Source organism: Felis catus, chromosome C2, assembly GCF_018350175.1.
Source record: "Felis catus isolate Fca126 chromosome C2, F.catus_Fca126_mat1.0, whole genome shotgun sequence".
Lineage (NCBI taxonomy): Eukaryota > Metazoa > Chordata > Mammalia > Carnivora > Felidae > Felis > Felis catus.
Window position 1 is genome coordinate 2,370,551 of NC_058376.1, and position 13,666 is coordinate 2,384,216.

At 51.5% G+C, this 13,666-nt stretch overlaps 1 protein-coding gene across 5 annotated transcripts in view; it reads right to left on the bottom strand.

Annotated features, from left to right (window-relative positions):
• TRAPPC10 (trafficking protein particle complex subunit 10) overlaps positions 1–13,666 on the bottom strand; it is an 87,560-nt gene that overhangs the window by 19,183 nt on the left and 54,711 nt on the right. For all 5 annotated transcript variants that reach the window (XM_023238658.2, XM_023238657.2, XM_045036525.1 and 2 more), the window contains 8 exons: positions 11,975–12,121; positions 11,261–11,375; positions 9,909–9,985; positions 9,041–9,132; positions 7,027–7,167; positions 6,596–6,708; positions 2,120–2,634; positions 988–1,129 (listed from right to left, as the gene is read on the bottom strand). In XM_023238658.2, coding sequence (XP_023094426.1) covers positions 988–1,129; positions 2,120–2,634; positions 6,596–6,708; positions 7,027–7,167; positions 9,041–9,132; positions 9,909–9,985; positions 11,261–11,375; positions 11,975–12,121 — 1,342 coding nt within the window. The remainder of the gene's footprint in view (positions 1–987; positions 1,130–2,119; positions 2,635–6,595; positions 6,709–7,026; positions 7,168–9,040; positions 9,133–9,908; positions 9,986–11,260; positions 11,376–11,974; positions 12,122–13,666) is intronic.

The window sequence follows — 13,666 nt, forward strand, 5'->3', positions numbered from 1 at the left end:
GGAAGGCCTACCGTGAGGTTAAAAGGATGCTCCGTTTCTCCTACTAAACCAGATGTGTTCCCTTTAGGTGCTCCATGATCCCTCCACGGCCCACCCCTCCACCCTCACTCTTCATCTCGGTGATGTGGGGTGCACGGTTGGGGGGGCCCTCGCTGGCAACAAGAGAACCTGAGACCCGTCAGAACCGAGGAGAGACCTGGGGATCACAGTGGCAACCACGTCTGTGAGGGTCTCAAAACCGATCTGCCAAAAAGGCAGCGAGAGAGAATCCGGGAAGGACACTAAAGACCGGACGTGGAATCGAACGTACTGCTGCTATTCAGAACCGCTTCTGGCTTCTTCGGGTTAGGTCTGGACCTTTGGGCAGAAGGTGCGGCCACCGCTTTCTCCCGGAAGGAAATGGAGGGCGGAGGTGGGCCGCGGTCTCTGTGAATCCCACCCCAGGACGGGCGGAAGGAAGAAGGCAAGAGGCGAGGAAGGGGGAGGAGGAAGAAACAGGTGAGAGGGGCGGGAAGGCGCAGGCAAGAACGGGAGCGAGGGCCATGGCCGGGAGCAGGGTATGAGCACCGCGACCATGGCGCTCGGAGCACTTGGGCCCTCGGGGCCACGGCACTAGGTTCGTGTCAGCAGAGGCCCTCCGGTGGTGCCCTGGAACCGGCTGGGACGGCTCAGCACCCGAGGGCCTTCCCTGGAGGCCATGGGGGGGCTTTTTTTTTAAAAAAAAAGAAAAGTAGGGAGTATGGAGAGATTAAATAGAAAAAATGCTTTCCTTGACTCTTCTTCCCAAATGGAAGAAATAAGCCAAGTAAATACGTCGTCTTCGGCCTAAACAGCTGAGAAATTCACTCGTCTGTGCTTTCAATTAAGCGCCACGTGGTCTTTGCGCCAGTTCCTCCTACTCTGAGGACTTAACGAAAGGGCAGTGGCTGCGGAGAGGGACCGGGGGACCCCTCGGGAAGGGCCCCGCCCAGCCCGGCGCCCACTCACCGGCCAGCGGCTCGACGCGCAGTTGCGGCTCCTGCGAGTACACGTCGTACTGCACCGGGGGGTACAGGTGAGGGAGGACGAAGCGCACCGGGCCCACTGAGGCGCACAGCTGCCGCAGCGTGTACGTTCCGGGCTCCCTGGCCTAGAGGCACAAGCGGGCAAGTCACCCCCACTCCTGTACCAATCCGATCTATCGATCTATGGATCCTCCGAGGGAGGGCTGTGCCGTCCTAGTGGCCCGTCCCCGCCCCGCCCTCCCCCCTCCGCCCTGCACTTCCAGGGCCAGCCGCGCAGGAGGTCGCTCGGGAGTGCCCTCCATCCCCGTCGAGGATTTCCTAAGTCACTGAGGCGTAACTTTGCCCTTCTGCTTCTAGTCCGTTATTTTCAATAGAACAAACTGGCGTTCTCTTCCGACAGGTGTTTAATGGAACATCCAGCATGAGATCGGAGCCCTGCTCTGGGCCTACACTAAGAACTCGTGACCAACAGCGAGCGGTACTTTGCGCTGGCCACGTCGTCAGTCCAGAACTACAGGGCTCTCTGCCTGAGGGCAAGGTTTGAAAGAGAGGTCAGAGCCGCTAATTTGACAGCCGAGCAGCCAACAAAAGGAAAACAAAGTTTAGTATGACAGCTACCTTCTTTGAAAGCATAGGCCAACAAACGGTATTTTTTAATACCAGCGAGAGCAAACAGAATTATCCATGTTAAGAACTTCTTTCACAATGTATCAACTGCCAGGTGCCTGGGTGGCTCAGGCAGTTAAGCATCAGACTCTTGATTTCGGCTCAGGTCACGATTCATGAGATCGAGCCCCACATCCGGGCTCGCGGGTGGAGCCTGCTTGGGATTCTCTCTCTGCCCCTCCCCGGCCAGCATGCTTGCACCCTCTCTCTCAAAATAAATAAATAAACAAACAAACAAACAAACAAACAAACATTTGTAAAAAAAAATGTATCAACTGCCATAAATCTGTTTAAGTATAAAAGATTTTTTAAAACGTCAGTCTATTTTTCTTTAAGGTACAAACAAAACCCAGGGTAGGGCACAGAGATGCCACACTTCCAACAGCTGGGGCGAGCTCGACACCCTTCCCGACCCGTCTTTGAAGTCAGCTCCCCACCTCGACACGTACCTGCGTCCTGAACGTTATCCTATTGGCCCCCGGTTCCAGAGTCACACCACTACATTTCAGCACATGGGCCCCGTCCTCCAGAGCCACACCAGAGGACGTTTCTAGGGAAGTGCTGCTCTCCTGCCTTCTCAGGAGCATGTGAACATTCTTGCATATAATCCCCGTTGTGTTCAAGGAATTGTCCGAAGGACTTCTCTCAAACATCTCATACAACTCCAGCGCGGGTAAGTTGTTCTGCGGTGCGGGGAGAGGCGAGGTCTCTGTCGGAAAGTTAATGGTCCCATTGGACGTCTTGTGCTTGGTCAGCCACTCGGCGGTCTTGCGGTAGTTGTTTTTGTCGATGCTGAAGTGGACGTTGATGGTGACCTGCTCCACTTGGACGGGCATGGGCATCTGGCTGCACAAGGTGATCTCCACGGACAGAACCCCCCCCACGTGGACCACGGCGTTGGAAGGGGTAAAATGGAGGTCTCTCAGTTGTGCAAAACAGTGCAGAGGGAGTACTATTTTCTGACCTGTAAACGCACATTACCACGAGTTAGTCGCCAGGTCTCACCTCGGCTTGCCTGCAGGTGGCGGGGCCTCGGTCGCTACCGGGCACGAGAAGCAGGAAGCAACGCTATTCAAAGGGGACGGCATAAACCCCCCGGCCCCGCGCCGTCTTCGCACAGCTAAACGAGGTATTTGGTCAAAAGGGAAGCATAAACACATGCCCAGATAACTCCTGGAAGTCATAAAATGTGAAGAAATTAAGGTCTGTAAGCTCTGTTTTGGCAAACCTAAGAGAAAAACAGGTCAATTAACCCCTGAATTTCAAAACAGTATTCATAAATAGTCCAATTATTAGAATTGTTTCAAAGAACTCCACCGCTTTCCCACCTACATAAAGAAATTCTCAACAAAAAGAAATTCTCAAGTAAAGACGCCCACGTTCCCCCCATATATCCGGAAATAAACCCAGGTGCCTGCCAGCCTATGAAACCAGCCAGTGGGGAGCCCTGTGTCCTGGACCCCCAGAGGGCAGCGAGGCCACAGCCTCCCAGTTACCAAGCGGGAGAACCCGCTGTACTCTCTGGCCTTCTTTCTGGTTTGCCAGAAAAATGTACAAGGCTGCCAGACTGGTAAGTTTATTAAACACTAATCAACTTAAGGAAAGACTTGCGGAGATTAATGTTCTAAAAGCACTTGAGGGGCGGTGTGGGTGGCTCAGTCGGCCGAGTGTCTGGCTCTGAATTTTGGCTCAGGTCACGATCTCCCGGAACATGGGCTCCAGCCCCACGTCGGGCTCCACGCTGACAGCACAGCACGGATCCTGCTTAGGATTCTCTCTTCCTCTCTCTCTGCCCCTCCCCAGCTCTCATACATGTGCTCTCTTTCTCCCTTTTAACTATAAATTATAAATAAATAAACTTTAATTAAAAGGAAGGAAGGAGAGAGGGAAAGAAAGCACAAGTGGTCAATCATAGACTATCTTAGTCCTACAGAGACATCGTCAAGGAATGCTGGCAGGAGGCGTGCCTGTGCAGTCTCACATACGTGTCACATAAAGCAGACGTGGCACATGGCTCTGCCAACGACCATTTGGGGCACATTAAAGAATCTAAAAGGGGCGCCTGGGTGGCTGGGTCGGTTAAGCGTCCGACTTCGGCTCAGGTCATGATCGTATGGTTCCCGAGTTCGAGCCTCGGGATTGGGCTCTGTGCTGACAGCTCGGAGCCTGGAGCCTGCTTCGGATTCTGTGTCTCCCTCTCTCTCTGCCCCTCCCCCGTTCATGCTCTGTCTCTCTCTGTCTCAAAAATAAATAAACGTTAAAAAAAAAATTAAAAAAAAAAAGAATCTAAAAAAACACAAACAAACCAATGCCATATTGCTCCTGAGAAACCATCCAGATAGCTCAATTTGAGTGAAATGCACCCCAGCAATCAACAACCGTATATCTACCTACCTGAAGCCAAAATCTTTGGAAACACTGGCTTTCAAGTACTTAAAAACTGCTATAGACTGCACTGTGGTCAACCCCATCCTCTTTTTTAAGTTTATTTACTTTGAGAGTGAGAGAGAGAGAGAGAGAGTGCATTCACATGAGCGGGGAAGGAGCAGAGAGAGAGGGAGAGAGAATCCGTGCTGTCAGTGAGAGCCTGACATGGGGCTCAATCCCACAAACTGGGAGATCGTGACCTGAGCTCAAGAGTCAGAAGCTTAACTGACTGAGCCCTCAGGGGTCCCACTGTGGTCCCCCTTTTTAAGTGGAAGTCCTAGCCCCCAGTACAATGGTATGTGGACATGGGCCCTTTAGGAGATGATGAGGTTTGGATGAGGTCATGAAGCGTTAGTGTCTTTATCAGGAGACAGTAGAGCGAGCGCTCCCCCTCCCTCACCCTCCCCCCCCACCCCTCTCGGCCCTGCCCCCCCACCCCACTTCCGTCTCTCCTGTTGCCACGTAAAGACACGTCAGGAAGACAAGCCTCATCAGAAACCAACCTTGCTGGCACCCTGACCTTGGAAGTCCAGCCTCCAGAACTGCAAGAAACAATGTCTGTTGTTTAAGCATCTGGTGTGAGGCATTTTGCTATGGCAGTCTAAGTGGACTAAGGCAGTAACTATCTTAAATGAGCACTCTTCTTGAAAAACTAAACACGAGGAGCTAAATGTTACAATAAATTTAACCTCACCACACAGCACCACTTATGAAATGGATCTGCCGAATCTCTGGCCTAAATCTCAGCCTTTCAGACCTACCTTCCTGGCTGATGCTCCCTTGAGCAAACACTCAACAAATTCCACAAGGTGGGGAGCCTGTGAGACAATGGGCTCGATGCCTTTAAAAGGTCAGCATCTTACAACCCAGATGTCACACAGTGGACAAAGGGATAAACAGAGTGCGGTCCATCCATACAAGGACTACTTTCAGCCACAAAAAGGAAGGAAGCACCGACACGGGCTGCGACATGGAAGAGTGCTAAAAACGTGACGCGCAGGGACATGAGCTAGTCACAAAGGACCACGTGTGGTTGCTCCATTTATGTGAAATACTCAGAATGGGCATCTACAGAGATAGAAAGTGGATCAGTGGTTGCCAGGGGTGGGGGTAGGAGGAAGGCTGGGAGAAATAAGTATGAGGCTTCTTTTGGGGGAGACAAAAATGTTCTAGAATTCACTGTGTGGCGATGGCCGTGCGTATCTATGAATGTTCTACGAGCCACTGAATTGTACGCTGCAAATGGGTGAATTGTATCTCAATAGAGCTAGTATATTAAAAACAGCATATTAAAAAAAGGAAAAGAGATGGGAAGAACTGTTCTAAATTAAAAAAGAAGTGAGGCATCTGACGGCTCAGTTGGTTGAGCATCCAACTCGATTTTGGCTCAGGTCACGCGCTCACAATTGCGAGATCAAGCCCATGTCGGGCTCTGCACGGACAGCGCGGAGCCGGCTTGAGATTCTCTCTCCCTCTGTCCCTCTCCCTGCTGACGCTTTCTCTCTCCCTCAAAAAATAAAAAAGTAAAAAGTAATTAAAAGAGAAGTGAGATATAACAATCAAATGCAATTTGTGATCCCTGCCTGGACTCTACTAAAAATATTTTATAAAAACATTTCTTTTGCACCATTGAGGAAGATTTGAATATAGACCACTTAGTAGCTGAAGTCAGAACCTTGTTCTTTGGGTGGCTGGGGGTACCCTTGATTTCAGAAGGCCACACTAACCAGTTTCAGGGTGAAGTGTGTCATGTGGTCTGGAGTCACTGCCAAGTTCAGCAGAAAGAAAGATACAGATACATGTTTGCCACACGGCAAACGTTAACAGCTGCTGAATCTAGGTGGGCAGCCTGTGTTATATACTGTGTTATTTTTTTACTTTCCTAGAGTATTTGAAAGTTTTCACAAGAGAAGTTTTAAAAGTGAGTCTGACCAGGGCTGTCAGCTGGTCAAGTTGAGTATCTGTCAGAAAGAAATGAGACAAATACCACGATTTCACTCATATGTGGAATTTAAGAAACAGAACAGGGACGCCTGGGTGGCTCAGTCGGTTACACGTCTGACTCTTGATCTCGGCTCAGGTCACGATCTCACGGTTCGTGGGTTCGAGCCCGACATCGGGCTCTGTGCTGACAGCGCGGAGCCTGCTTGGGCTTCTCTCTCCCCCTCTCTCTCTGCCCCTCCCCTGCTCATGCTCTCTCTCTCTCTCTCTCTCTCAAAATAAAAAGGAGGAAACAAAACGAACGAACGGAAAAGAGACAAAGACCTCTTAAATACAGAACACACTGGTGGTCACCAGAAGGGAGGCGGGAGGGGTGGGGATGAAGAGCACACCTGTCGTGACGAGCACGGAGCGCACAGAGAACCGCTGAATCGCCACGCCCACACCCGAAACTACTAGAACGCCGTGCGCCAACTCTGCTTCAGCGCGAAGCGGGTTTTCAGAAGTGAGGTTCTTGAAAGCACCCCCCGCCCCTCCCCGCAAAGAGCGGGTCTGACCTGGGCTGTCCGTCTGTCGGCTGGCAAAGCTGAGTATCTCCCGGCAGAAGTGCTTCCGTTCGTCCTCAGTCAGGTGGTGATCGCTGGCCAAAAGGCTACTGGTCTGAAGGTAGCTGGAGGAGAGTCAAGGATCTGAGAAGAGGCCCCACTCCCCCAGCGGCACCGGCACCAGGGGCTCCCGGTCCCCAGGGCCTCCGCGTGCAGCCCGGCGCGGAGTCTCCTCGGGGCCTACGTTATCAGGAGCTCCAGGACAGACGCGAGACGTGCCGACCGGGCCCCTAACTTACAGGCGGCCCAGTCCGTGAGCACGAGGCGGGCTTCTCCTCTCTTCGCTGTTGGGTGTCTGCCAAACGCTCACCGTGGGCCCCGCTGCTCGTACGGACAGAAAGCAAGTCTCCTATTTCGCGGGGAATATTAAACCCAAAGGATACTTTTCGGTCTGTCCAAGGTGTTTCTGACACTCGGCGAGTTGCTTCCTCGTGTGAGTGATGGGCAGCGCCCAGCCCTCAGCCAGGTAGTTCTTCAGTGCTCCCTGAAGGTACACTTCCGCCTTCTGTGGAGACTTTTTCCTCCTTGCAAATCAACACACAGAAGCTTTCGTCATGGCTCAGGACAATCCCGCCCTGCCCGCCACCCTCTGCACCGACCCTGTGCCATCTAAGTCCCTCTCTGGCGCTCCCCACGGGAGCAGGACGCGTGGGAAGGCCAAGGGCGAGGCGAGGTGAAGGACTCATCCACGGGGACGCGGCTGGTTGGCCAGGAAGCGCTGACGCCCGTGTCCACCCGCGTCGGTGCCACAGCACCTGCTAAAGACGGGCACACGCAGAAGCGGTCCGTACAGCCCGACTGAGAGGGAGCTCGGATCGGCTCTGAAACTCGGGCAAACGGCCCTCGCCAGGCCTCAGAGATTTACAGAGAACCCGGAAGAATTTAAATAGCAACACACATCGCCCAAGAGGATCTTCCAGTCCCAGTTTAAACCTTCAAGATGTTTAGAGTAGAACAGGGCACAACTGAGGAGAGCTTGCCAAAGCCTCGGTGACGACACGGACCCCCCGTCCTTCCCTGGAGGGTCCGGGCTCTCCTGAGCTCGCTAGACAAAGGCCAGCGCGGAACAAGCACTCGTCCGCTCTAGGCACCCTTGGGAGACCTTCCAGTGTTGACTAGCCTACTCTTGAAGAAGTAAGGTTCTCAAATTCTCAAATCACATAAATTTGCAAGCTATCAAACGACGCACGTTGGTATTCCTACGTCCCCGTGTTTCAAAGGGGTCAGAACCTTTAATACTTCTTCAGTTACTATCTCTAGCCAAAGATTCTCATGTTCTAGAGCAGGCAGTCTACAGGCCAGCGCCCAGCCCCCGGACACGGAGGCCAGCGGCCCCCCAGCGAGCCTGCGGCAAGCGGGGGCCGGGAGCCGAGCCTCTGGGCGGACCAGCGCCAGCCCGCTGGAGCCCCCGGCCTCGCCAGAGCCAGTGTCCGGGGGGGCTCGGCTCACAGCATCCGAGGGGGCGGCCTCTTCGCTCCAACGACTAAAAACTCACTCCTCAGATTAACTAGATGGAGGCTCAGGAGTGCCACACTCTAGCCCTGTCCTCAGGTGTGTGACTGGCTGGCGGTTACGAGCGCGTGTGGAAAACTAGGAAGTTCCCTCAGACGATTTACGAAGCCCTCTGCGGCCACTTTAATCAGTGAAAGTAAGTTATCTTTTCTGGTTTCGGCTAATAAAATTACTTTATTAATGACAGATTTCAAGATAGCGTCTCAAACACACATTTAAGCAAACTTAACCGTCTCTTCCCTTATGATTTACATCCCTCTCCAGGGCTCAAATAGCAAGCACACCGCCAGCTCCTCGAAGGGCCGATTTCATCAGCCATGTGAGAAATCCGCGGAGTCTTCTCGACTCCAAAGCTGGCGCTAGTCTGCACCAGGCACACCGCCCCTCAACCCGCCACGAGCACCCCACTCTCCTGGACGTTGACATCACTGACCTCGAGGCTGTCCATCTTCCCAGAAGACAACTGAGGTAACTGGGGAAAATGCTATGTAACAAAATACTTACGAATAGGTATCCCAGTTTATGCCACTGAATATAGATTTGTAACCATTTCCTCATAACTCTTTCATTAAGTAAAATTATTACATACCATAGATGTTATGTATACCACCTGCGTATATGGTTACGTTACACTAATTTAATTAAAGAAACACAAAGATCACAGAGAGATCACAAAGAAACACAGATATTAAGAGTAACAGGCTGAGAAATCTCTCCATTTGGTTTTTAGAAGAAAGAGAAAAAAACACCTGATAACGGTCGGTTGACATATTCTACGTTTTTCATTCTGCACATTTACGTACGCTTCGTATTAACCCCATACCTGACATTCTTAGTACATGCGTGAAATGTCTGAAACTCAAAGCAAATTTCAAATTCAATTACATGTAAAACTCTGCCAGGTCCTTCCCAACAAACTTAGCAGACCGGAGCCTTCCGATGCTCGTGTGCATTTCGATGGCCGCGTGGGACAGATCCTGCGGGAAAGCGGAAATCTGCGTGAGCCCGTAGTTGATCACTGGGCAACCCCCCACGTATCTACCCAGCACTGAAGCAAAAGGCTTCGTTGTTAACGACATCACTGTTTACTTTACATCTATTTTCGTGCTGAGTTTTTATGCAATGTGTGATTTATGCAAAGTCGTTAACTGGTACATAGATTATGAAGCCTAATGATAAAAGAAACAGGAGCTCAGCAGGCATAGAATATTTAACTTCTCAAAGTACTTTCCATATAGGGTAACATTTTTAGTATTTTTCTCACTTTCTGGACAATAGGGACAAAAACGCTCTATCAAATGCTCCCAAGTTACCTGCAAGTCAGGAGTCCGGCTGGCCCACCGAGCTCCTACCTACACTGCGCTTCCTACGGTCTCTCCAAATCGAAATCTTTTAAAATGAAGCACAATAGATTTGTTCAAGTCTACCGTATTTTCTGGTATGCACAAAACCATTCATTAGCCTTTCTTACAATTTCTATTGTATTGAACGTGCAGTATCACTCTGAACAAAATTATAAACATCCAAAGATGCTTTCATGCCTAATTATGGCACCATGGATACCAATGCACATTTAACGAACAGCAACTATCCTGGGTGTCACCCGTAGCTCCCTAGGGCACCCACCAAGAAGTGGAAAAGGCCCACAAGGAGGAGGTCCCGAACACTATCCCATTCTCAGCCCCAAGGTCAACAGAGCCTTCTGGAGACAGCCTTGGGCCGCGGGTAGACAGGTATCATTTGTAATACTTACTAAGTAGTGTTTTTCAAAAGCTTCTACTGATGATAATGCTTCTTTGAGCTTCTTATAAGGACTCTGAGCTGTGTTGGCTTAAAAAGAAATAAGAGTCCTTATTTACTCTCAGTCCTTTTTCATCCTTATTCATCCATACCTGTGTGTAAGAATTCTGAGTGATTCTGAGCCTGGCAGTCCTAACTAACCAACCCGCATCGTCCTGAGCTCTCAAGGGCTCCCGCCCAGTCTGTGCCCGGCCACCCTGACGCCAGCAGGCCATCCTCTGCACACACGGGGTGACCGTCAGTCACTTACGCAGAAGCCACTTGCATTCCTACACACATCCTCGGACCCGTCATGAGTCTACAGTCACCCTCGAATGCCACGGGGAGAGGCACTCACCTGCACCTGCTGCCTGTGGACCCACAAACAGCCGCGCCCCCCCCAGAACTCCATCCCCACTTCCGTGCTTGTCCAAGCAATACAGTCACGAAATAGTCTGCAACCCTTCACATGGTGTTTCATTCTTGACTGAGACCAGAGTTTTTTTGTTTTTGTTTTTTTTTTAATTTTTTTTTCCCACGTTTTTATTTATTTTGGGGACAGAGAGAGACAGAGCATGAACGGGGGAGGGGCAGAGAGAGAGGGAGACACAGAATCGGAAACAGGCTCCAGGCTCCGAGCCATCAGCCCAGAGCCTGACGCGGGGCTCGAACTCGCAGACCGCGAGATCGTGACCTGGCTGAAGTCGGACGCTTAACCGACTGCGCCACCCAGGCGCCCCGAGACCAGAGTTTTTAATTCCATCACTTCCACAACGATCGGAAGTGGTCTCACCCAAGTGGTCACCGTGGAATGTGAACACCGCACGGCCCGCCGGATACTTTCGGTTTGCCCGCGGGCCAGACCTCAGCAAGGCTTGGGCTAAATCACACTCTTACGTCTCAGTTCACACCTCCAAGAATCGGGAAGGCTCCTTTCAAAGGGCTTTATGACCTAGGAGTAGTTTACTGAGTAAAAGGATTTCTCTGGCCATACTGTTAGGAAACTAGGTCCCCTGTTAATTCAGAGGGAGACTGGTGCATTTTGACTCCACACAGGCTGTAAAAAGTCATGATCCGCTCATTCAAGCCTATGAGAGACTCAAACGTTTTTTAAAATCCTTCCAATTTCTTACACCATCTCTAACATTTCTTGACACTATTAAATGGTAAAACACTCTGTGTATTAACCTGGTCAGCTAACAAGGAGCACAATCTCCCAAATGGGAGCAATTACACTGTCAGAATATGAGTTAAATGTGGCAAGATGCGAGCGACGTCTTCGTCCCTGTCCACTGTGCCAGTGCACAGACACACGTCCAGAAGTACCTGTTTCGGGTCGCTCAGCTCCCAAACCTGCCAGAAGGTCAACTGTCCTGTTGAGGTCCTCTGAGTCAGGTCCTTTTTCCGACACAAGTCCGCACAGATAGCCCAAGGACTTTAGCTGTTGAGATAAACCCACCATTTTCCGTTATTTACAGAAGCGATCAGCAGAGAATTTATGAATTTGAATACACAAATTAAAATCCAACTAAATCCTAGAAGAAATTTAGCCTTCCTATCCAAATAATTCTTATCTGCATATAAAAACGTATCTCACTGGGACCAGCTCGGATTCACACCCGTGTGCAAGAATCCTGAGTGATTCCGAGGCTGGCAGTTCTGAGCTTACGCCACTAACCGACCCACACCGTCCTGAGCCTCCCCAGGCCTCCCGCCCGGTCTGCGCCCGGCCACCCTGACGCCAGCAGACCATCCTCTGCACACACGCGGTGACCGTCGGTCACTCACGCAGAAGCCACTTGCATTGCTACACACTTCCGGCTCACCCTTCTTCGTACCCCCTCCCCCAATTCCTGGCGTGGAACATCTTCAGCAGTCAGGGAGCCATCTGGCGCATCCCTGCTCCCAGACACGCCCTGAAGTAACCAGAACGGCCCGTGCAGTGACCCCGTGGACGCTTCTCCAAACGGCTCCCTCCGCCCGTCCGCCCCAGGCGCACAGCCCACGAACAACGCCCACATCTGCATCTGGCACGGTTACCTTCTCGGTGGCATAGCTCCATAAGCCCACGGTGTGGGCAATGTTCGAGTCTATCTGTGCCCGGTCACAACAACCTTCTATCCTCTGCAGCACCTCCAGACAGCTCAGGAACACCCAGCAGTCCAGAGCGCCAGGCGGGACAGAGACCTGGAGGGTGTAAGTGTGGCCGTGAGGACAGCGCCCAGGGAAGGCATCGGAACCCCCACGTCCTAGTGCGCCCCTTCAAGTGCGGCCCAAATAACGGGCCGCCATCTGCAAAACTATCAGGGGAGAGAAGGGACGGAACAATAATCCCATCGGCTCGCTTATGGAGAGGGGAGGGGTGATCTACGTCCAAACACGGTATTTGGTTTTATATTTCCAACGACAGGAGAGACCGGGCAGGGATAGAACGTTCAATAATATAGTCTGGAAAGATCATTAAGAAAAGAAGCCCACAAAAAGGGGGACTGTCAGCACTCACTCTAAGTCTGAAGAGGCCACGTGACAAAGGGCAGAGGCCAGGACCTCACATGAGCACTGGGCCCCACTTCAGAAAGATCACGCTCCGTACGTGAGATGCGAACATCAAGTAGCTGTCAGGTGACACTCGGGAATTATACAACGTGGTAATCTCCTCAGGCGTCGTTATGTTTGTTAAAAAGAACTCTTGCTGCCTCGAGATACACAGTGAACGACTACCCACAATTAAAACATGATGTCTAAGATCTGCCTAAAAATAATGCAGGGGAAAGCGGGCAGGGACACGGATGAAACAAGAGAATGGTCGTCTGCTGCGGCTGGGGACGGGTCACCCAGAAGTTCATCACATTATCCTCTCGACTGTTGTATTTGAGTCTCTCCGTTAAAGGACCAGTAAGATAAATATTACATTACCACGTACACAAAAAACCATCAACTGCACGGAACCAATTCTGAGATGCACTTTTTCCCACACTTAAGCACCTCTGAAGTAGGAATGTGTCTCCCGTCAATGGCATCTTAACACAAAGTTGACAGGACCGACCGTTTTTCTTGGTGGCACTAATGTCATGAGGGATCTTACATCTGGTATCCCGCTTTGCTGCGATATGTTAGTATGAACTATTCAAAAATGGGAACGTCAGAGGTAATTCTACACCATGTGACGAGGGAAGCTGCTAACGCTGACAAAAAGCCTCCTTCAACACACCCTGAGCACAAATAAAAGGACCTGGAACCAACTAGAAGGAACCAGGGTGCCGTTTCATGGTCCTGTAAAAGCCAAACTGCCCCGTCTCTGCAAAATGAGATGAACCGTTTAGATGTTTGAGGAGAAAACCTGGCAGAGACAACGGACCACACGCAGGGACGCGCAGAAGAACTGTCAGCAGGACACAGCCCGGGAGCCTGATGGGGCACGTCCCTCCCTCCCCAAACCGGGGTGGGCTCTCAGTCAGCTGACTCAGCTCGGCGGGCCCTCCTGCGAACTAGGTGCCACACGTCCTGGGTACTGTCACCTTCCAAGACCCTGCGGCCACAGGCAGCCGTTCTGTGGAAACTTCTGCTGAACGCCACCTCTCCTCGGGCACACACTGGTTACTTGCCCGCGAGAATAAAGCGCACGTATCAAGGCTGCGCACAGTGCTTCTGATTCGGACGAACCCAGAGAGGGAAAGGGAAACCCCGGTCGTCACAGCAGGCAGCTGCCGCAGGGAAGAGCACAGGGAGAGC